General features: G+C 44.7%; 1 protein-coding gene across 4 annotated transcripts in view; it reads left to right on the forward strand.

Annotated features, from left to right (window-relative positions):
- Window positions 1–20,633, forward strand: part of AREL1 (apoptosis resistant E3 ubiquitin protein ligase 1) — a 42,582-nt gene extending 21,949 nt beyond the window's left edge. For all 4 annotated transcript variants that reach the window (XM_040975284.1, XM_040975287.1, XM_040975285.1 and 1 more), the window contains 15 exons: window positions 2,304–2,473; window positions 2,723–2,903; window positions 3,108–3,355; window positions 5,139–5,216; window positions 5,815–5,956; window positions 6,065–6,186; window positions 9,150–9,225; window positions 9,732–9,841; window positions 11,205–11,384; window positions 11,538–11,663; window positions 14,063–14,192; window positions 14,279–14,337; window positions 16,480–16,569; window positions 16,957–17,132; window positions 17,244–20,633. In XM_040975284.1, the coding sequence (XP_040831218.1) occupies window positions 2,304–2,473; window positions 2,723–2,903; window positions 3,108–3,355; window positions 5,139–5,216; window positions 5,815–5,956; window positions 6,065–6,186; window positions 9,150–9,225; window positions 9,732–9,841; window positions 11,205–11,384; window positions 11,538–11,663; window positions 14,063–14,192; window positions 14,279–14,337; window positions 16,480–16,569; window positions 16,957–17,132; window positions 17,244–17,346 (1,991 nt within the window). In that variant the 3' untranslated portion in view covers window positions 17,347–20,633. The remainder of the gene's footprint in view (window positions 1–2,303; window positions 2,474–2,722; window positions 2,904–3,107; window positions 3,356–5,138; window positions 5,217–5,814; window positions 5,957–6,064; window positions 6,187–9,149; window positions 9,226–9,731; window positions 9,842–11,204; window positions 11,385–11,537; window positions 11,664–14,062; window positions 14,193–14,278; window positions 14,338–16,479; window positions 16,570–16,956; window positions 17,133–17,243) is intronic.
- Window positions 20,634–22,734: the final 2,101 nt, after the last annotated feature.

A 22,734-nucleotide genomic window follows, 5' to 3' on the forward strand; every position in this document is an offset into this window, starting at 1 on the left:
ATGTCAGTTGCTTTTATGGCTAAAATAAGTAATACTGCTGTGATCATTGGTGTACAAATTTCTGTGGACACATGCTTTTATTTTCTTGGAATAGAAATGCTGAGTCATTAGCCTGGGGAAAATGTTTTTAATTATTATTTTGATAATCTTTACATGGTTGATTAGGGCACAAAAGGTCAAGGGCTATAAGAAAGTGGGTAAGACCATTGTCTCTACATCCTCTCTTCCCACCCCCCCTTCCCTATATCTGGGGTAAGGTAGAAGATAAAGGGAGAAGCCCCACCCAGTCTCCCACCCATCCCAGGGTCCTCTATGTGGGGCTTGCTGAGTTTATCGGTAGTTGTTGCCTTTTTATTGCTCAGTAGTATTCCACAGCATAGATGGATCACAGAGTATGTCAGCTGTACACCCACTGAAGAACACCTGAATTGTTAACAGTTTTTGATTAGTATGAATAAAGCTGCTATAAACATTCATGTATGGGTTTGTGTGAACATGTTTTCATTTTTCTTATACAAATGCCCAAGTTACAGCTCCTGAGATGAACGGAAGTTGCATGCCTAGTTGTTTTTTATTTTTTAGTGAAATTACCAAACTTTTTCCCAGAGCTTCTGTAACATTTTACATATCTGCCAGCAATGTGTGAACAGTCTAGTTTCTTCACATGCTTGCCAGCATTTAATGTAGTCATGGTTTTTTGTTTCAGTCATTCTGAGCAGTGTGTAATGGCATCTCATTATAGTTTTTATTTGCATTTTCCCAAAGGTTAATGACATTAAACATCTTTTCATGTGCTTGCCATCTGTGTGTCCTCTTTGTGGAATTGTCTCTTTTTCTTTTGCCCATTTTCTGATTTACATTTTTTGTTGTTGTTGAACATTGAGAATTCTTTATAGATTCTTCCTGCCAGTGTTGGGAATCTTCTTCCAGTCAGTAGCTTAACTTTTTAATCTTCGTAACAGAGTTTTTTTTTTTTTAATAATCTTACTTTGTTGATTAGGGTACAAAGGGGTCAAAGGCTATAGAAAAGTGGGTAATAACATTGTTGCCACACTAATACATCACTTTTTTCCCCTGTATCTGGGGTCAGGGGACAAACAAACGGAGAAGCCCCACCCAGCCTCCCACCCATCCCAGGTCCACTGCGAAGGTCCTGCTCAAGCAATTGAGCTTTGAGATTTTTATAGATTCTTCATACCAGTGTTTCCTCAGATATGCAGCTTGGAAATATTTTCTTCCAGTCAGTAGCTTAACTTTTTCATCTTCATAACAGGCTTTCACAGAGTGAAAGTTTTTGGCTTTGAGGGAAGTGCAGTTTATCCAGTTTTTATTTTATGGTCATATTTTTAGCATCTTAAAACTCTGGTCCCAGATCCTGATTATTTTCTCTTTTTTTTCTAAAAAAAAGTTTTATAATTTTAGATGTAAGGTCATCACATATTTGCAGTTGATATATTTTTTAAAGATGTATTTTTATTGGAGAGGTAGATTTTGAGAGAGTGGAAAGACAGAAAGTTCTATCTTCTGTTGCTTGTTCACTCCCCTAATGGCCACATCAGCCAGAACTGAGCCGATCTGAAGCCAGGAACCTCTTATGGTTCTTTCACATGGATGCAAATTCCAAGGGCTTGGACCTTCCTTCACTGTTTTCCCAGGACACAGCAGGGAGCTGGATGGGAAGTGGGGCTGCCGGGATTAGAACTGGTGTCCATATGGGATCCCAGCGCTTCAAGGCAAGGACTTTAGCCATTGCACCAGGCCCAATATATATAAATCTTAAAAAAAGAGAGAGAATTGACATCTTCATTGTGTTAGATAATCCTATTAATAAACATGATTCATCTGTTAGTTTTTTTTTGTTTGTTTGTTTGTTTGAGCAGCATTTTGTAATTTTCGACAGATTAAGTCTTGTTGGAGTTTTGTTAGATTTGCACCTTGAATACTTTGTAGGCTTATTTTGGCAAGTGGAGTTTGTATGTGTGTGTGGTTTTCTTTTTCCAGCAATTTTTTTTTAAGGCCCGCTTTACTCCTAGGTTCCCAGTGAAGACTGGATGCACTCTCACTTTCAGTTCTGTTTCACCTAGGTTTCCTATTTTTGTTAGTACTTGTTTTCGCTATGAATTTGTAGAAACAAGTTCCCAGAATTCATTCGAATTAATGTCTGCTTTCTTTGTATTTCCCTCTGTAGTATCATTAAATTCCCAGGGACTTGGGAGGCTATACAACTCTGTAGACTCCTTGAGAAAAATTTTTGTCCTAAAGAGTACCTCAGTAAATGTTGAATTCCAGTGTATTTGTTCCAGGAATGGTGGTTCCTTCCAAGACCAAAATTGTGTGCCATTTTTCTACTCTTGTATTGACCTGTGGGGAGCCACACACCCTTCAGATAGTGCCCCGAGATGAGTATGATAACCCGACCAACAATTCCACATGCTTGAGAGATGAGCACAATTACAGTCTGTCCATTCATGAGGTGAGTGACACTCCGTCCTTCTCTGTGTTTTGGGAGACCAGGCTCTGTTCTCTGTAGTTCTCAGGCCTTCTCTTCACTTCGACCTCTTGTTCCTTCTCTATGACTTTTGTGGCATCATGTCTTCCTTTGACATTGCCTACCTTTTAAATATTTGTGAGACTTAGATCAAATCCTAGGTGGGTAAGCTTTTGTGTTTTTTAGATATGGGAAATGATATATCTAAAGTACTGCCTTCTGTGCTTCCTCTAGCTTGGCCCTCAAGAAGAAGAGAGTACTGATGTCTTGTTTGAGAAGTCAGTGACATCCAACAGACAGACTTGCCAGGTGTTCTTGCGACTCACCCTACATTCTCGTGGCTGCTTCCATGCCTGTATTTCATACCAAAATCAACCAATCAATAATGGCGAATTTGACATTATCGTCCTAAGTGGTGAGATGAAAGAAATGGAGTGATTTAGTCCTATTGTTTGACCACTTCTTTGCATGTCTGCGGTCTTGTGACTGGTCTCCCAGGCATGTGATGTTTGAAACACAGTTAGCTTCATATCTTGTGGACTAAGCATAGGTCTAGTATTTAGGTCATTTTCTCCTTGATTCCCACCTGAACCCTTGTTTACTTCTCATTGTGCTTCAGAGAATGAGAAGAACATTGTTGAACGCAACGTGTCCACTTCAGGCGTGAGCATCTACTTTGAAGCATATCTGTACAATGCAGCCAACTGCACCAGCGCACCATGGCACCTACCACCCATGCACATGAGCTCTTCCCAGCGCCGGCCTTCCACCGCCATTGAGGAGGAAGATGAAGACTCACCCTCTGAGTGCCACACCCCTGAGAAGGTGAAGAAACCGAAGAAGGTGTACTGCTATGTGTCACCAAAGGTTGGAACCCCCATTCTGCTATAAACCCCTCCTGCCTGAGCCTGCATGTGGTTGATCCTGGGTGGTAGGAACCAAAGCATGACGGTCTGAGGATCGGTAGGGCAAAACCGCTGACTCATAAGATCTCTGGGAAACAAAGGCTTGTTAAAGTCAAGTTCAGATTGGGCCACCCCTGCTGCTGTAGATGCTTGGTTTGGACTAAACTAACTCTGTCTTGAGATTCATGGGTTCTGGTACTTCAGGCACCTTTGATTGCTTCTGGGAAGAGCATTGGCTCTCAGTATTATTTAAAAAACAAAACAAAATGCTACTTGAGCCATTAGAAATTTCTCCCTAGTATAAAAATCACTCTTGGCTGTTTGTGCTGTGTAGAAACAATTTGATCTTTCATTCTGTGATCTGTGAAAACCACAATAAATAGAGGTCGTTTGTCAGGCTACAAGATAGTAACACAGAAATGTTGGCAGAGGCAAGAAGGTGAACTTCCCAAGCCCCTGAGCTTAGAGGTGCTTTGTTTTAAACAGTTTCATTTGGATATTTGTATTTTTTTTTGTTGTTGTTCATTCATCCCTCATAAAAATGAGTGTTTCGAAACACCTTCTTATAGCCTTTCAATCTCATAACCAGAACTGAGTTCAAGTTCTATTAAATTTCAGAACACTGTGTTTTACACCATTTTTTATTTTAAAATCTGTTAATTTGGGCTGGCATTGAGAGTGAATAAATGACACAAGATGGGCTCTGGGTTGATCACTATTCAAGTTGGTGATGGGTTTGTTACTCTGTTCCCTCTTCTGTCTCATGTATCATATGTGTTGGGATTTTCTTTGATGAAACAGTTTTTTTTAAAAGATCTATTTATTTCTATTGCAAAGTCATATGTACAGAGCAGGAGAAGAGACCCTTGTCCAGTGACTTACCCCAAGTGTCCACAATGGCTAGAGCTGAGCCTACCAGGAGCCAGGTGCTTCCCCTGGGTCTCCCATGTGGGTACATGGTCCCAAGGCCCTGAACCGTCCCCCACTGCCCTCACAGGCTGAAGCAGGGAGCTGGATGGGAGACGGTGCCACAGGGGCCAGAACCAGTGCCCATATGGGATCCCAGTGCACTCAAGGCAAGGATCCCAGCCGCTAGGCCACTGCACCAGGCCTGATGAAACAATTTTTTAAACTGAACACACATACACACACACACAAAATACCTCACATGATACACATTCAGAGAACAGGTTTCTTTGTAGATTAAAATTTTATTGTGTTGTTTTTTCTTTGCAAATGGCATAAGAAGACCTTTGTATATTCTTACTGGAGCTATTTTTCTGTAAGTCCTGGTCCCATTGCACTTGATTTCAGCCCTTTCAGCCCCCATGTCTTCCTACCTTCAAAACTCCTTGGTGTCATTCACATCTGGATAAAACCCTGGGCTGCAGGTTTTCCCTGGCCATTGGCTTGGAGGAAGTAGTTCTGAGCAATGCTGGGCCAGGCAGGAAGAAATTTTAATTATATCCAAATGGAATGTTTTCACAAGAAGGCCTGATCTCAGATATTTAGAAATTGTATTGAGTGTTAAGATTATAAATGATCTCTGGACGGGATTGCCTTGCCTCTCTAAAGATATAGTTGATGTAGTAATTTGATATTAGGTACTAACTGCGTTATCCTTTTTGTCTATGGAGGAAGCTGTTTGAACTAAGAGATGAAGAGAATCTGCTCTTTAGTTACAGTACCTAAAGAAAAGTTTTCTGTTTATCATTCACTCGGTTTTCTGTGTGTTGACTCTCCAGCAATTCTCAGTAAAGGAGTTCTACCTGAAAATCATTCCCTGGCGCCTCTACACCTTCCGAGTGTGCCCAGGAACAAAGGTGAGTTGGCTGGAAGTTCTAGTTTGGGTTCTGTAGGCTTCCGCTCTGCAGTGTTCTGCCTTTTCTTTTTCCCGGAGGGCTTTAGGTGGTTCTGGAAGTTCTCACTGCAGACACAGGATTCATTGTTAAATAATAGGCCATTATCTTATCATTGAATGGGATGAAAGATGTATGAATTTTGGAAGGGTGTGTGCCTGCAGAGATGGAAATTAATAGCAACTCAATACTTCAGCAGTTATCTTTGTCTGCAAGACTGGGTTCACAGAGAAGGTGCTGCTATCTTGGGTCCCAGCCTGGTCTGCTAGTGTACTGATACTAACTTTTTAAAGTAGCGTTCTCTCACTGGGGCGGGTACTTCCCGATATTTTGTGTTTTCTTACCTTCCCTCATCTCATGTTTTGGAATCCATAGTGTTGCCTGTGATCATTTCTAAGTGCAATCCCTGCAACTCAAATATTTTGACATAAAATTTGGATTACAGAGCCCTGGGTGTAAAACGAGATGTATTCCCAGTGCTTGGAGGACAAAGCTTGACTCATTCTGTTGACTGATGGAGAGTCTTCTGCTAGGATTGATAGGCTTTTTCCTTTATTGCTAGTTTTCATACCTTGGCCCTGACCCTGTTCATAAGCTCCTCACACTGGTGGTAGATGATGGCATCCAGCCCCCTGTGGAGCTCAGCTGTAAGGAGAGAAACATCCTGGCAGCCACTTTCATCCGCTCCCTCCACAAAAACATAGGTAAGGTTGCATGTTGGGCTGGGATGCTGGGAAGCAAAGCTGCCAGCTCAGTTCCCCTGGGGACCTGGAAGAGAGGTGGTGACAGTGACATATCGTGCTGCTCCTCAGGAGGCTCTGAGACGTTTCAGGACAAGGTGAACTTCTTCCAGCGAGAGCTTCGACAAGTCCACCTGAAAAGGCCACATTCCAGAGTCACCCTGAAGGTCAGCAGACATGCCTTGTTGGAGTCGGTGAGTAAAGTCTCCTGCCTGGCAGCCAGCTAAAAACTTTAGTCTTTGGTTCCATTTTGCAGTTTTTCTTATCTAACCCAAGCCTCTCTCTTTACATATGCCTGTAAATAGCAGTTCATTTCTGTGCATGATTGGGGAGAGATGTTTTAGGTGTGTAACTTGGGGATGACTAGCTGACATGTTGGCTTGCCAGTTTGCGTTGAACTTGTTCCAGGATGTTCTCCTGGAATTCCAGTGTAGGGAGGTGCAAGTTATGGTTCCAAGAGAAAGCTCTTGCTGTTCTGTCCCTGGAATAGAAGATCTCTTGTTAAAGGTAAAGGAAGTGGATTTTTTAGTTTCTTGGGTGTGATGGAAAAGGAAACACCTGACACTTGTGTGTCTCCACTGCATAGTTCCGGGGGTGGTCACCTGTTATTCTCCAAGCATGAGAAGGCTTGGCTTGGTTCCTTGTCCAAAAAATGTTTATGATGTTTGGCTCTTATAGGTGTGACTGAAAATCCTCTCTCTCAGCCACACTTTGTGTGGCATGGCTGCTTGTCTGAATCCTGTCTGGATAAAGGCGTCTGGTGGCTCTTTGAAAACTGAGACTCCCAGGGCTGGCATTGAGGCATAGGGATTTAGCCTCCACCTGTGAGGCCTGCATCCCATATTGGCACTGATTCAAGACCTGCTGTTCTATTTTCCATCTAGTTCCCTGCAGATGGTCCTGGGAAAACAGCAGCAGATGATCCAAGTGCTTGGGCCCTTGTACCCCTGGGTTAGCTCTGGAAGCAGCTCTTGGCTGCTGGTTTCAGCCTGGCCCAGCCCTGGCTGTTATAACCATTTGGGTAGAGAACCAGCAGATGGAAAATTTCTGTTTGTGTGAATGTATGTATTTGTATCTTTCTGTCTTTAACTCTGCACTTCGAATAAACAAAAATCTTTATTTTTTATTTTTATTTTTATTGGAAAGACATATACAGATAGAAGGAGGGACAAAGAGAAAGATTTTCCATCTGCTGGTTCATTCCCAAAGTGGCCACAACAACTGGTGCTACACTGATCCGAAGCCAGGAGCTTTTTCTGGGTCTCCCACGTGGGTGCAGGGTTCCAAGGATTTGGGCTGTACTCCTCTGCTTTTCCAGGCCACAGGCAAGGAGCTAGAAGGGAAGCAGGGCTGCTGGGATACAAACTGGCGCCCATATGGGATCCCAGTGTGTGCGAGGCAAGGACTTTAGTCACTAGGTTCTTGTACCGAGCCCAACAAAAATCTTTTTTAAAAAAAAAAGAAAATTGGATCTCTTTGGTTCTTACGCTTATAGCTTACTGAGTAGAGTCCTTTTTTTTTTTTTTTTTGGTTTATTTATTTTTAGTGGAAAGACAGATTATACAGATAGGAGGAGAGACAGAGAAGATCTTCCGCCCAATGATTCACTCCCCAAGTGGCCGCAATGGCTGGTCCTGTGCCGATCTGAAGCTAGGAGCTAGGAGCTCTTCCAGGTCTCCCACGTAGGTGTAGGGTTCCAAGGCCTTGGGCCATCCTTGACTGCTTTCCCCGGACACAAGCAGGGAGCTGGAGGGGAAGTAGAGCTGCCGGGATTAGAACTGGCGCCCACATGGGATCCTGGCTTGTTCAAGGCGAGGACTTTAGCCACTAGGCCACCATGCCAGACCCGAGTCTTTTTATTTGTTTATTTTTTAAACTTTTTGTACAAGAGTTTCTTACTAATGAGAACTGCTTAAAGAAAAATAAGAGTGGACGTTTGGTTAAGGTGTTGCTTGGGTTACCCACATCTTTCTTTCTTCCTTTCTTTATTTCTTTTTTAAGATTTATTATTGTTTTTATTGAAAAGTCAGATATACAGAGAGGAGGGGAGACAGAGAAGAAGATCTTCATCCGTTGATTCACTCCCCAGGTAGCCACAATGGCCAGAGCTGAGTTGGTCTGAAGCCAGGAACATGGAACCTCTGGGTCTCCTGTGTGGGTGCAGGGTCCCAAGGCCTAGGGTTTTTCTCAACTGCTTTCCCAAGCCACAAGCAGGGAGCTGGAAGGGAAGCGGGGCTGCAGGGATTAGAACCATTACACATATGGGATCCCAGCATGTGCAAGATGAGGACCTTAGCTGCTAGGTTACCGCACTGGGCTCACCCACATCTTAACTTCATAGTGCCTGGGTTCATGGCCTGCCTCTTCTCCCAGTTCTAGCTTCTTGTCAGTGACCACCCTGGAAGGCAGTAGGTGAGGACTCCACTGGTTGGATCCCTGCCACCGAAGTAGAGGAGCTAAATCGAATTTCAGGAAACTGGCTTTGGCCTGGCCCATCTTTGGCTAATACAAACATTTGAGAAGTGAACTGGCAGATGAGAAATCCCTGTCTCCCTTTCAAGTAAATAAAAAACTGAAAAAAAAAATTACCAATTTCAACTTTATAACAAAGTGATGATATAAAGATAATTTCTTGAAGCTCTACATTTCTTCTTGGGATGTGTACATTTTATTTTACTTTTTAAGATATCCTTATTTTTTTTGAAAGCCAGTGTTAGAGAAAAGAGATTTTCCATCCACTGGTTCATTCCTCAAATGGCTGCAGCCGTTGGGACTGGACCAGGCCAAAGCCAAGAACCTAACACTCCATGTGGGTCTCTCACCTGAGTGGCAGGGGCCCTAGCACTTTGACTGTTTCTGCTTTCCACATACATTAGCAACGAGCTGGTTCAAAAGTGAAATGTCTGGGACTCAAATGCTTACACATACAGGATACCAGTGCTGCAGGTGGCAGCTCATCTTGCTGTACCATAGCATCAGCCTCTTGGTATGTGCAAGTTTAAGCACAAGATGGTGTTACATTGACTGTTGAGGAATATGTCTTCTCTAAGTAGTATTGGCTTGCTCAGCAGACAGTGGCAATGCTGTCCTGGTTTTGTGTGTAGCACTCAAGGAACGCCAGTGTTCTGATGGTTCATTTTTTTTTCACTACTCTTAGTCTCTGAAAGCCACTAGAAACTTCTCCATCTCAGACTGGAGCAAGAACTTTGAAGTGGTTTTCCAGGATGAAGAAGGTCAGTTTGTAATTTCATAGTTTTCTTATTAAACTCTGGTCCCTATTCCTATCTCCCTGTCTCTCCACACACACAAAAAGCAACCACCCCTCCCCCCACCATCCTCTTTAAAAATCTTGTTTTTCCCAAGGGAGAAAGAGATCATGCATCAAGAAAAACATAAGGCAGTGTTTAGCAGCTACACAGCCTGGTGGAGCTGGTTAAACACAGGCTGGACAGGAGAGCAATTAAGGTTTGTCCCAGAAGGGACCTTTGCAGAACCAAAAAAAATTTTGATATCCTTGCATTTCTGGTTTTCTGTGGTTCTAAACTTGGAACATTGGTTTAGTGATCAGAATCTCTAATCCTACGGAGAGGGTTGGGATTTCCAAAAGTGTACGTCATTTAATTGAGTTGGCAATGATGAAATAAAAGCGGTGGAATGGATTGAATGAAGGCAATAGTGGATGATGACTAACAGAAGAAAAGTGGTAAGAGTCCCTTTTCATTGTCATTATACTTTTCAGCTCTGGACTGGGGCGGACCTCGCCGGGAATGGTTTGAACTGATCTGCAAAGCCTTGTTTGATACCACCAGTCAGCTCTTCACCCGATTCAGTGACAACAACCAAGCATTAGTGAGTTTGTGACTGCCCCATGTGTGGAGGGGGGTGGTGGAGAGAGGTGGAAATTGAGGGTTATGTTATAATGCATATACCAACAAGGGTTTGAAGTTTGGAAACTTCCCTGGGAGTCTTGACAACCCTCAAGTCTTTTCCAGTGTGGACCATTCAAATCACATCCCTCCTGCTTAGAATCACTATTTCTCTAAAATAAGAGAAAATGCAGACAGGTGAATGTTTGACTAGAAAGTATTAGTGCAATTAATTTTTATTGTAATAATTAAGCTACTTCCTCAAGACATGCCTGAAGTGACTGGCATCTGCATTAGATCCTTGACGAGGTAGGAGTGTTAGGAGTGGAAAGATAGACTTTATCTGAAAGACATTCTAGGGCCCAGCGCAGTAGTGTAGTGGTTAAAGTGCTTTCCTTGAACGCGCCGAGATCCCATATGGGTGCCGGTCCTAATCCCAGCAGTTCCGCTTCTCATCCAGCTACCTGCTTGTGGCCTGGGAAAGCAATCAAAGATGGCCCAAAGCCTTGGGATCCTGCACCCACGTGGGAGACCTGGAAGAGCTCCTGGCTCCTGACTTCGGATTGGCTCAGCTCCAGCTATTGCAGCCACTTGGGGAGTGAACCATTGGATGGAAGACTTTCCTCTCTGTCTCTCCTCTTCTATGTGTATTTGCCTTTCCACTAAAAATAAATGAATGTGTAATTAAAAAAAAAAAAAGACATTCTAGTTCACGGAAAAGGCATCACATCTATACTCGGCTGACAACCACAAGCTTAATACAAGATTTCTTCAACTTCTGAGTCAGTCAGTCAGCCTGTCTGTCTATCTTCCTTCCCCTTTCCCTCTTTCTCTCTCTCTTTGATTTATTTATTTGAAAGGCAGATTTACAGACAGAGAAGGAGAGACAGATCTTCTGTCTGCTTATTCACTTTCCAAATAGCTGCAGTGGTTGAAGCTGGACTGGTCCAAAGCCAGGAGACAAAAGTTTGTTTCAGGTCTCACATGTGGGTGTAGGGGCCCAAGGATTTGGACAGTCCTGCACTGCATTTCCAAGCACATTAGCAGGGAGCTGAGTTGGAAGTAGAGCAGACGGGACTTGAACTGGTACTCTTATAAGATGCCAGCATTGCAGGCAGAGACTTAGCAGGCCATGATGCTGGTCCCTATTTTTATTCTTTATCCTTTGGTCCCTTTGAAGTATTCAGTGGTGGCTACCTATAAAGAACTTTGTCATTTGGATGGACTTTGTGGTCCTATACATTGAAATTTTTGTTCCCTTGGCATAGAATGAAGGATGAAGGATCTTTCCAGAACTAGGCTTGAAGATAAATGGCCCACAGCCTTTCAAATGGTCTCTTTGACAGGTGCATCCCAACCCTAACCGCCCTGCTCATCTGCGCCTAAAGATGTATGAGTTTGCAGGGCGACTGGTTGGCAAGTGTCTCTATGAGTCCTCTCTCGGAGGAGCCTACAAGCAGTTGGTCCGAGCCCGCTTCACTAGATCCTTCCTGGCCCAAATCATAGGACTGCGTATGCATTACAAGGTAACATCCTGGACGTGTGTTTCCTGCTGAGGCTCCCTGATTATTTATAATCTCTTCACTTGAGCTAATTACTGTGAAGGTCAAAAGATAAGTGTTAACAAGTTCCATTTCTGGGCACGAGTATTCATGTTCTCTGTGTTTCTGTCCTCTCAGTACTTTGAAACAGATGACCCAGAATTCTACAAATCCAAAGTCTGTTTTATCCTCAACAATGATATGAGTGAGATGGAGCTGGTCTTCGCGGAAGAGAAGTATAACAAGTCAGGCCAGTTGGAAAAGGTGAGAGGAGAGCGAAGCCTGTGAGCCCTGCGTTCCCCAGGCCCCTCCAGGGAAGTGATAGAAATGTGGCCCACCTGTCGTGGCAATTAATACCCAAAGTTGGCTAATGTGACAAAATAACTGAATTTACAACTTATCCTATTTTACTTATTTTATCTTGTTTTTCATATGTTTATTTATTAGAAAAGGCAAAGAGAGAGGTCAGTCTTCTATATGTTCACTTCTCAAATACCTAAAAGAGCCAGGGGCTGGTCCAGGCTGAAGGCAAGAGCCAGGAACTCAATCTGGGTCTCCCTCATGGGGCCCAAGTGCTTAAGCCATCACCTCCTGCCTGCTGGGATGTTTGTCAGCAGAGAAGTTAGATTACAAGTGGAGCGGGAGGCTGACTCAAATACTCTTCTTATGATATGGGATGTGGATGTCCCCAGCTGTGACTTAATCTCTGTACCAAATGTCTGTCCCTTTTTAAATTAATTTGATAACTGTACTTGTCTAGTGGTTGCCATACATGCTGGACAGTGCAATTTTAGCATCTCATATTCCAGTCTTTGATAACCTGAGTGGGAACAGAAAACACATGCCCATCTGTCCTGCCATTCCTGCTTTCCAGTGAGAAAAGAACTGAGCCATAATGAAGCATCACTGCACAGGCAAGACTTAGAAGCATCACATTGGTGGTGCAGAAGCTTCCTGTTTTGGTATAGTGCCTATGTAAATTAAACCTGCATGCAGGTTTTTCTGGGGCAGATGTGCTTCTGCTTAACTTATGGGATAGACAATAACAAACTATAATGATGAGGTAGATTTGCAAGAATACATGAATATACCATAAAAAGCAATGTAAAAAAAATGTGACCACTAGTGCCACAAGGGCTATCATGAGATATTGCTTGGACAACAGTGGGGATCCTAGTGTTGGCCTTTGTGCACATGGAACCAGAGCCTGCTTCCTGCTGCAGCACAGCAGGACAGCTCATGCCAGCAGAACACTGGTCCAGAGGAATGCTCACTTTCATTGGCTTCAATATGGATACTCAATGTGGGTTGACCTCCTGGACTACTAGATAGAAATGGGTACATGAGATACATAGGCAGAGTTCAGCATAGGTGTAGAAGGAAAGTTGCATTCTGAATCCATTGAGAAGCCCTGCTGTGGAGGAACACGTTGTTCCTGTTGTGTTTTCAGGATTTTAAAATGTGAGTTTGTAATTTGAAGGAGACCTTCATTCACCTATGGAGACAGCCTTGGTCACACGTGCATGTATTTTTTGGAATAAATGATTTTATTTTTATATAAAAATTTTTATTTTTTTATATTTATATTTATTTTATTTTGGAATAAATTTATTTTATTTTTTACATAGTAGGGAAGTATGTATGTCTTTGTGGACCACAGGGTGGTGGTTTTAAACTGTACTTCAGGGCTTCCTCAGAATTCTCTTAGGAACTGTCTCTGGAAGATGCTAATTCTGAGAGTTTATATAGCTTTTCAGTTTTTTCTCTGCAGAGCAGAAAATGAGGGGTCCAAATGACTAAGTGACTGATGATATAGAAGAAGTTAGCATCAGGGCTGGGAATGCAATTGATCTACAAGTTTCAGGTCTTGGCTCCTTTCCAATGACTCACTTTAGAGGTAGAAGAATGTTCAGAAACAACTTGCTAGTCTTGGAATTCCTGAGGCATAAAAAGACATCTTTTATGTGGCTTTTATTCTCAGTTGTCTCAGAGAAGAGATCAGTAGAGGTCTGAATTGTAGATTAAAGTATCTTCCTGTTTCATTCCCACTACTTGGCTAGGTCAGAGAAGACCACACATAGATCTCCACTTCAGAAATAGGAGCAAGTCAGGGCTGAAGTTGAGGTGCAGCATGTGAAGAGTTGCCACCTGTGATCCCGACATTCTAAATGAGCCCCATTTTAAGTCCTGGCTGCTCCACTTTTGACCCAGCTTCCTGGGAAGGGGCTGGAAGATGACCATGAGGTCATGTGAGACTTTAATGGAGTTCTAGTGTCCTGGCTTTAATCTGGCCCACCACTTGAGATCCATGTAGGAGACCCATATGGAGTTCCTGGCTCCTGGCTTTAGTCTGGCCCAGTCCCAGCAATTGCTGCCATTTGGGGAGTGAACCAGCAGATGAAAGAACTCTGGTTTTCAAATAAATAAATAGATAATTATACGTAAAACCAAACAAGTCAAAGCTAGTAAAATACAGCAATCTTGGTACGAACCCAAAAGTATAGTAGCAAAATAAGCCAAACTGTGTCAAACAGATGAATCCCCATCAGGAACTTTTAGTAGACACAAAAATTACTAATGCTTGTGTTTGTGGAACATCCTAGAAAGTTATCATCTTAGAAATTTGTATCCATAACCCCTGCTTGTGTTTGTGCCTGTTTCAGGTGGTAGAACTCATGGCAGGTGGAGCTCAAACACCAGTCACTAATGCAAATAAAATCTTCTATTTAAATTTGCTGGCCCAGTATAGGCTGGCCAGTCAAGTGAAAGAGGAAGTGGAGCATTTCCTAAAAGGTGAGACCGTATCTACTCTTATCTGTGAGGTCAGACTACCTATAATTCTGTTAGGAGCATGGCTTTAACTGGCTGCTTTGTTTCAGGCCTGAATGAGTTGGTCCCTGAAAACCTGTTGGCTATTTTTGATGAGAATGAGCTGGAGGTATGTGCAGAGCCCTGTTGTTGGCACTGTGTTTTAGTGCACTGCTCCCATTCCCAAACCAGTTTCACTTTTGTCACTCTTTCATATTTGTTGACCCTTTCTTCAGCTTTTGAAAAACTAGAATGTGAAAATTCTTGAGTAGCAGATAGCTAATTATTTATGAAGATAAATAATACTCACTTATTCATTGAATAGTATGGATTTAGTTGCGCTCTGAAGACTGTTAACATCATGTACAGCCTTCCTGGGATCCTAAGATATTAAGGAAGTATTTGTTCAGGTACCTATTGAATGCCTCCTTTGTGTTGTGAGTGTCCTGGCAGTGAGGAGGTAGCAGAAATAAGACTGTTTTAGCCCTCCTGCGGCTAGTGAGGAGACAAATTAAAAAATGCAACCGTACTGCGAAGTTTTAGATCACAGTACTCTGTATGTGAATATGCAGACACACACACATATTGCATATTGGTAGCAAATATATACTTATTTCAGATCCTGGAACAACTAAGGATGGTGAATACTATTCTGTAATTAGCAGAACTGGAGTCCACATAAGATGTGGGCAAAAAAAGTACCAGTTTGCTTTTACATGCTGCACAAATGGTGCAGGATGCTAGTTTTTTTTTTTTTTAAGATTTATTTTTTTATTATTATTTTTTCATTGGATATACAGAGAGGAGAGACAGAGAGGAAGATCCTCCATCCGATGATTCACTCCCCAAGTGAGCGCAACGGCCGATACTATGCCGATCCGAAGCCAGGAGCCTCTTCCAGGTCCCCCATGCGGGTGCAGGGTCCCAAAGCTTTGGGCTGTCCTCGACCGCTTTCCCAGGCCACAAGCAGGGAGCTGGATGGGAAGCAGGGCTGCCAGGATTAGAACCGGCGCCCACATGGGATCCCGGGCATGCAAGGCGAGGACCTCAATCTCTTGCGCCACGGCGCTGGGCCCCAGGCTAGTTTTAAGTTCTCTTGGCTTTTGTGAAAAATGTAATTTTGTAAGTTGTAAAGAGGGAATTTTTTTTTAATGGGGGAAAGTAGTTTAACATGATCATGCACAATTCTTAGTAACTGAACTTACTTCAGGAACAAGAATCAAAGTCTTGTACAATTTTTGTCCTGTTCCATTCCTTCAAGTATGAAACCTGAGTGAAATGAATTCTCCACATCTCAGTTCAGCTTTTTTATTGAGCTCTGATTTGCAGACCCTATGCAGCTTCTGATAGGTGTGACAACTGGCTGTTGTCTCTGGGCTTGAGGAATTGCTATTGGCTGAATGTGTCTGCCTGGAGCAGAGCCCCTGCACCAGGTTGCAGAAGGAAGTGGAAAGGAAGGGATTGGAGATATAGGCTCTGACAGTTGTTCCACATCCTGCTCTTGGTTACTCATCGACTGAGTGAGTTCTTGTTGAGGATGCCAAGACTCCTGAGGCATACTTTGGGCTTTTCTTGTCTCTTGATTAGGACGCATCATTCTTTATAACTATTGGATGAGTCTGCTGAGTAACATGCTGGATCCTGAACCAAGTTAGGACATCAACAAAATGTTCAGGGCTCTGATGTCATTAATGTTCTCATGTTTTGGCATAGTCTTTAATTTATCTGATCAAGTAGGGACAGAGCTAGAGAAGGTAGTAAAAGTTTCAATTTGCAAATGAAGGCAGGGTCCCAGAGAAAAGCAGAGATTGGTCTGACAGATCCATCAGTGAGCTGGGGTCTTCATCAAAGGGCAGAGTTGGCCTCTGCTCCCTGGTGTTTTTTAAGCTATGTCCAGAGCAAACTACCAGAAAACATTTGGTTCCTTTCTGGTCCTTTGTTTCATTGAAAAAAGAAGCCTTAGTAGTAGATCTTAATTAGGGGTGCCCATCAGAGAACCCTGGGAATTTCTTCAAAACTACATAAGTACATGGTCTGTCCCTAGAGATTCTGACCCAGTAGCTCTGGTATTGATTAGGCCACATGCATCTGCACTTGTGTGTTTTTACAAGGCTGTGTGATCTTTTTCTCCATACTAGTTTGGAATCATTTATTGCAGTTGATTTTCCCAAGGAGATATTTTGCCTTTTTCATGTTAACATAGGTGATTTTGACTTTCCAGTGGGCTTTTGTCCCTCTGATGTCCTAGGAATGCCTCACCTTCTTTTTTCAGCTACTGATGTGTGGGACCGGAGACATCAGCGTGTCTGACTTCAAAGCCCATGCCGTGGTTGTTGGTGGCTCATGGCATTTCAGAGAAAAGGTGAGTAGCCCTTCTTTCAGGTGGATTTAGTCCGTTATAAAAAGGAAGAAGCTTCAGAAGAAAATAAATACATAGACATGTTGGCTAAGAAAAAATGGTGCTTATAGGGAAGACCCATGGTTGTCCTGGCAGAAGGGAGCCCTGGTCTCTCCAGGTTGGTACGCTGACTGCCATGCGAGCAGTAGGCTGGAAATGTGCAAAAGTAGAGCTAAGGAGTTGGTGACTGCTGTCAGGACCTCGTAAATGCATGGACACGGTGTCAGTCCAAACTCTTCCTTCCCCTGTCTATAGAGAACTGTAACTGAAGGTGTCCAGTTTCTCTCCTGGTGCTCAGAGCCTAGGCTCCTGGGATCAGGTGTGATTCTTCACTTGAATTCTCCCTGCCAGGTCATGAGGTGGTTTTGGACTGTGGTGTCCAGTCTGACCCAGGAGGAGTTGGCCCGGCTACTTCAATTCACAACAGGCTCCTCTCAGCTGCCACCTGGAGGCTTTGCCGCCCTCTGTCCTTCATTTCAGATCATTGCTGCTCCAACCCACAGCACACTCCCCACTGCACACACGTGGTAGGTATCTGGCTGCCTGATGTGTGCCCCAGAGGGGGGTTGGTTCCCTTCTCAGGCCAGGCCTGTGTTCTTGGTAATGTGAGTTAATCACATCTCCCCTTGGCTTTCCAGTTTTAACCAGCTGTGCCTCCCAACATATGACTCGTATGAAGAGGTACACAGGATGCTGCAGCTCGCCATCAGCGAGGGCTGCGAAGGCTTCGGCATGCTCTGAGCACTCTGCTGCCTCCCACTCAGCTCCCATGCTCCCACTGGTGCATGCTAAGAGACTTCATGACTGTAGACCCTAACACAACTCTAGGCGAGGAGATGCCACCTGTTCCCCTGTGTCTGCAGGAGTGTGTCATTCACAAGCCTCCTTCTGACCTCACCCCTCCCTGCCCAAACTCACCCCAGGCCACTGTGGCCCGGTACGGAATCTGAGCTCCTGTGAGTCATGAAAAGAGGATCGTGCTGCTCTTGTTTCATTTGGTCCTTTGAAGATCTCAGTAGCTGGAGCTGCCTCAGTAGCTGTGAGATGTGGCACACAGGACTCAGCTATATGGGGAAGCTGGTGTGCAGAGAGCCTGAAGTCTCCGTCTCACTCCAGCTCCCTTGTGACTTGACCAGACTGAACACGAGACCTTCTCAGGGATAGTGTTGCCCCTTCTTGACAGGATCCAGGAGAAGCCCAGGATGGAAAGTGGTCCACATGAGCAGTCTGTGGGTTAGACCCCCTGCACAATGGCAGGCGTAGCTATGGCACCAGACCAGTTCTAATGAGGACAGATGGCACAGACTGATCTGTTTTTGTAGTGTAAGAACTGGAAAAGGCACTTTCCCTGCAGGCATTTCTGGAAATGATCATTAATCCATAAAGAAGAAGAACTCTAAGCTTTTTCTTGAGTTGGAGCCAGTGAGAAAAGCAACCGGAGAGAAGCACGTGAGGGACAGCTGGACTGCAGCAGTGCCGAGTGCGGTTCTTGCTTTGAGGGAGAGGGCTTGGGGAGGAGACTGCTGGCTGGAGGGCCACTCTTTCCTGAATGTGTTCTTTGCACAGAGGTGTGGCTGGGCCTGGCTGCTGACTTTGAGCCTGCTGGGAGCTGGGGTGTCTTTAGGGTTCTCCTGAAGGAGATCTTACTGCACAGGATTGACAAAGTAAGAATAACATGCCAGCAGTTCTGGGTTCTCTGCCTGGAACACTGAGGCAAGGAACAACACCCACGTGTTGGAACACTGGGGATTAGATAGTGAAAAGCTCACCCCTTCCATATGTCTGCTGGGCTCCATCCCTTACCAACGAGGGAGAGGATTGTTAGGTTCGCTGTTGTGTGATGATTGGAGAGAACCTGCTGCTGTCTCTTTGAAGGTGACAACATCCTTACTCATTACTATTTGAATAAGAACAGTGTCAGTACTCAAAACTCATCAACTTTCCCTAATTTCTGTCAAGAAGGTTTTGCTGCAAGCTACTATTCCCAGTGGGATGTCAACTTTGAGAATATTCCAAGCCATTCCTACTGCCAAAACCAGCAAACACAGAGTTCTGAGACAGGGCAGGACTGTGGCAATGCCTCGGCCTCCTGGAAGCGTGTCTGAGCCCCCTTCTTCCTGGCAAGTGTGAGCAAGAAGCCCTTCAGAGCACTATGGTTCCTGTCAGACCTCACTCCTGCGCAGTTCTCATTCGTCCTCTCCCAGCGTGGGTGCTGGCCTTACTCGTTGTCCTTGGGGTCCAGGATCTAGCATCAGGGCTCTACACCCCAGGATCCTCCATGCCACACAGTCACTGCTTTCCTCAGGGACCCGGACAAGGTGCTGCTGCTTGCCCAAATCTTTCCCATGGAGATCTGTACAAAGAAGTTTAACCCTCACCGTGGGAAACATGCCACCGCCCTTCTGGCACAGACGGGATGGTCCTGAGCAGGGGGCACGTATGGGCTGGCTCTGCTGGTTTTGGCCATCATTTCTCTCTTGCAGTCTGTGTTTTCCCTCCCAGCAGCTCTCCAGAAATTGTTTCTGGAGATGGAGTTGATTTTCTTGGCTGGGCCTGTCACCTGCAGATCTAGTCATAGCACTGCTTTGCAGCGTCGTCAGCACCCCTGCAGCCCCTCTGGGGCAGCTCCATCCCGTGAACCCAGCATCTTTGTTTCACAAGGCCCTTTGGCACTGGTATGGCTTTCTGTTCTTCAAATGCTGTTCTTCTCCACCCTCAAACTCTGTTCGAACTGTCTTTGTTCTTTTCAGCCTTTCCTTTGACTTTTTTTCCCCCCAATTCTGCTTTGGTTCTAGCCAGTGTGAACAAAAGGTACACTATGTCAGAAGGGAAGTTGTGTTATTTCTTGGGCAATGTTCTATTCGTGTTTCATGTTTCTAATTTTGGCCAGTTCTGTAAATTATGCCCTTGTGGCCCAGGTACTTGGTGGGGGCCGGGAGAGTAGAGACGGGAGCAGCTGTCTCCCAGCCTTTTAGTGTCTTTGAAGGAGACCAAGCGTCAGGTGAACACCAAGGGGAGTGTTTGGCATGTTTCCAGGAAAACAGCAGAGACCAAGCCAGGCTGCAATTCATCAGGCCAGGTGAAAGGACCAGATGATTGCAATAGATGATGTAAATATTTTGTTAAGTAAATAAATAAATGGTTTAAGAGAGCTTTGGAGCAAGTGTCTGCTGTAAGTAGATTCAGGACTTAAATTGAAGATGGACAGGGAAAATATTCAGCATTTACCACTTCTGCAGGAACATCTCTGAATTGAGGGGTTGTTGGCTCCAGCTGATGGAACCCCTGGCCTGTCTGTAGGGCGTACTCTTTCCGCTTTCACTGTGAGCTCTCCGGCCAGGCAGGCCCAGCACCCTCACTCTCCCTGGTGGCCCTGCAGGGGGACAGACACAAACTTGTGTTCAGCTGCTGAAGAAGAAACCAGCAGGGCAGAAAAGAGACTGACTGTCCTCATAGGTCCTCTGACCACACAAGATCAGTGTAAAAATTGGAAGAGGAGAAACTAGACAAGGGAAGTAAGCCACCTACCTTGCAGAAGGAACCGCAGTTATCAGCTTGCTCTTGTAGACACACATGGGTTTCCCGACACAAACCCCTGCTCTCCTGGAAGGGCTTCAGGGATGGCAAACAGAAATGCTGCTCAAGAGTCTGGTGGCAGAAGTGCCAGTGCAGCCAGTGGTGAGCTTGTCAGAGATACCAGGCTTCTGATGTGACCCTACAAGGAGAAGTCCAGGGACCCTGATTTCCTCCCACAGGTGGTCATGGTGCTGGGCTTTTGGTTCCTGGTCTGGAAAAATCAAATCCAAGTCTCCTTTCAATTTTTTTTTTTTTAAATACAGATTGTTACTCCTTGCATCCTAATCTAGTGAACTGAAATTTTAGGTTAAAAACATTGTTTTGAGAGTACATCATTCTCTCAGCTCATTATGAACCTTAGCTTTTCTTGCCTCTCCTTTTGGCTTCCCCTGAGTCCTCAGGTACAACAGACTGTGCTAGATACCCTGTCTTAGGAACAGAAAAGATGAATGGCAGAAAAGCATTTCTTGTGTCAGCTTCATGTCCTTCACCAGGTGGCCCTTTTTCATGACAAGAGCCTGCTTGCCTCCTGTGCCTTAGACTCAAGGGCCTTGGACCTCAGACACCACCGTCCCTCGCTCCCACCCCCATCCCCACAACACAGGGTTCTCTTGCCCCTAGAAAATGCCCTTGGGCAGTTTTGTGTCAATCTGCAGGATGGGAGCCATACAGGGCCCGGAGCCATGTGATGGATGGTCTGGGAGCTGTTATTTTCATTCCTGTAGTTTAATCATTGGGGGAGACAAGCTTTCAGGATCAGTTTCCAGGCCTGCAAATTGATGCTATTATGTAACTGGGAAAATTGACCAGGAATGAGAAAGCCACTACGATTTTTTGTATATACTGTGTATATGTCATAATAAATTGACCATGGTTTTGGGCCCTGGTAATTTCCACAGCAGGAGACTATGGATTGAGGGCAGGCAATTTAGGGCAGTAGAGTGATGGACTGGTAGGGAAATCTCAAGGGCTGTGATGGTTCTTTTGCCAGCTTGCTATAACTGGGCTAGAGAGAATGGGTATTCAGTGCGCCACCCTCTAACATTTAGGGAGAAGAGCTTTCTCCCTGACCTGTGTGTGACTCAAATAATCAGAGTGGCTGGCAGGCCTGTTATGTGATAGCCCAGTGCCTTTGAGTCTTTAATTGAAACAGAATCATCATAACTAACTAACTACCCCCGATACCCTCCCACACACAGCTCCTTTTTTCTCTCTCTCTCCTGTATGCCAAGAGTATTGATACTGTCTCCTGTTCACAGTGACTCTACAAATTGGGTGTGCTTTCTGCATTCTATATAGGACACAGCTGAGACACAGTGACCCTAAATCACCACCAGGCTTCCTGAGCTGCCGAGTGCTGGGGCTGCACTTGAATGTGGGTCTGTTTGATGTCAGAGCCCAAGCTCCACATTTCTGGTTTGTCTCTCAGAGATTAGTTTAGACACAGCCCAGACGCTGGGCCACCAGTGCTGAGTCGGCCTCGCGTTCCTTGGTGCTGTGAGAGATGAGCCTTGGTTTACCTTGGTTTACCCTCAGTCGGTCAGATTTGGGGCTTAAGGAGAGAAGACCCCGCGTACCCAGAGAAGGCAGCTTTTAAAAGGTACATCAAGTAATAGTGGCTTATGAAGAGAGTTCTATAGGATATTAACGACTTGAAGTAACTACTAAGTTTAAAGAATGCAAGCTCCCCTTGAGGACTGAACTAAAGGAAAAAGGCCCAAAGTTTTACTATTCCTCCTTGAGCAGAGAATCCATGGGTCACCTGTAAATAAAGTAATGAGAGCGGAGGCAGATATGCCACTCAATCTCCTGATGTTTCTGTAACTAGGTCTGCAGAGCAAGACTCATTTGCATAAATCTTTTGTCTGTAAACTCTCCTTAAACGAAACAGCACTGTTTGGCATAAGCCAAATTCCTGGTGGATATCTCACTGGGAAAGCAGACATTTTCAAGAATGCCAGAGTTAGGAGACACTCCTCCCTCCCTTCCACCTTTTTGCAACAAGACTGTCTGGTTGTGTTGAGGCTGTGAGCACAGTGTCTCCTCCAGGGTGGGGAGCAGCGCCTGTAAGATGAAGTCACTGTTTGGACACCCCCCACCTCACCTGCATTATGGACTGACACGTGAAGGAATCCTGATCTTCCTATTCATTACAGACCCACAGCTCTCCCTTTCGGAACTCCCACAGCAGGGAGCAGCCAAGACATTCCTGTTTGCCCATTAGCCGAGTGTTTGCAAGCCAGCTGGAGAGCCTTTGATGGCTTTTGTGTTACTTTGAAAACAGAATGTGTAAGAGGAAGGGTAGATGGCTGTCATTTGGTGCTAGGTCTCCCAAGCCCTGGACCGAGGCCTACTGCCAAGTTGCCTTGTCACTTCCTATAGATGGACTTTCCCGCTCAACCCTCGCCCGTAAACCTGTTCTTTCTGTTCTATTACTAGGTGTAAGGCCACCCTCTTGCCTCTGGCTCTGTGCATCTCATTTCTGACCAACATTTCCTGTGCAGTGGGTATTGTGCAGGCAGCCAGGGACATCCAAGACAGAATGTGATCCCT

Source organism: Ochotona curzoniae, unplaced genomic scaffold (genome assembly GCF_017591425.1).
Source record: "Ochotona curzoniae isolate NIBS_2020 unplaced genomic scaffold, NIBS_Ocur_1.0 contig_2688, whole genome shotgun sequence".
In the NCBI taxonomy this organism is placed as follows: Eukaryota; Metazoa; Chordata; class Mammalia; order Lagomorpha; family Ochotonidae; genus Ochotona; species Ochotona curzoniae.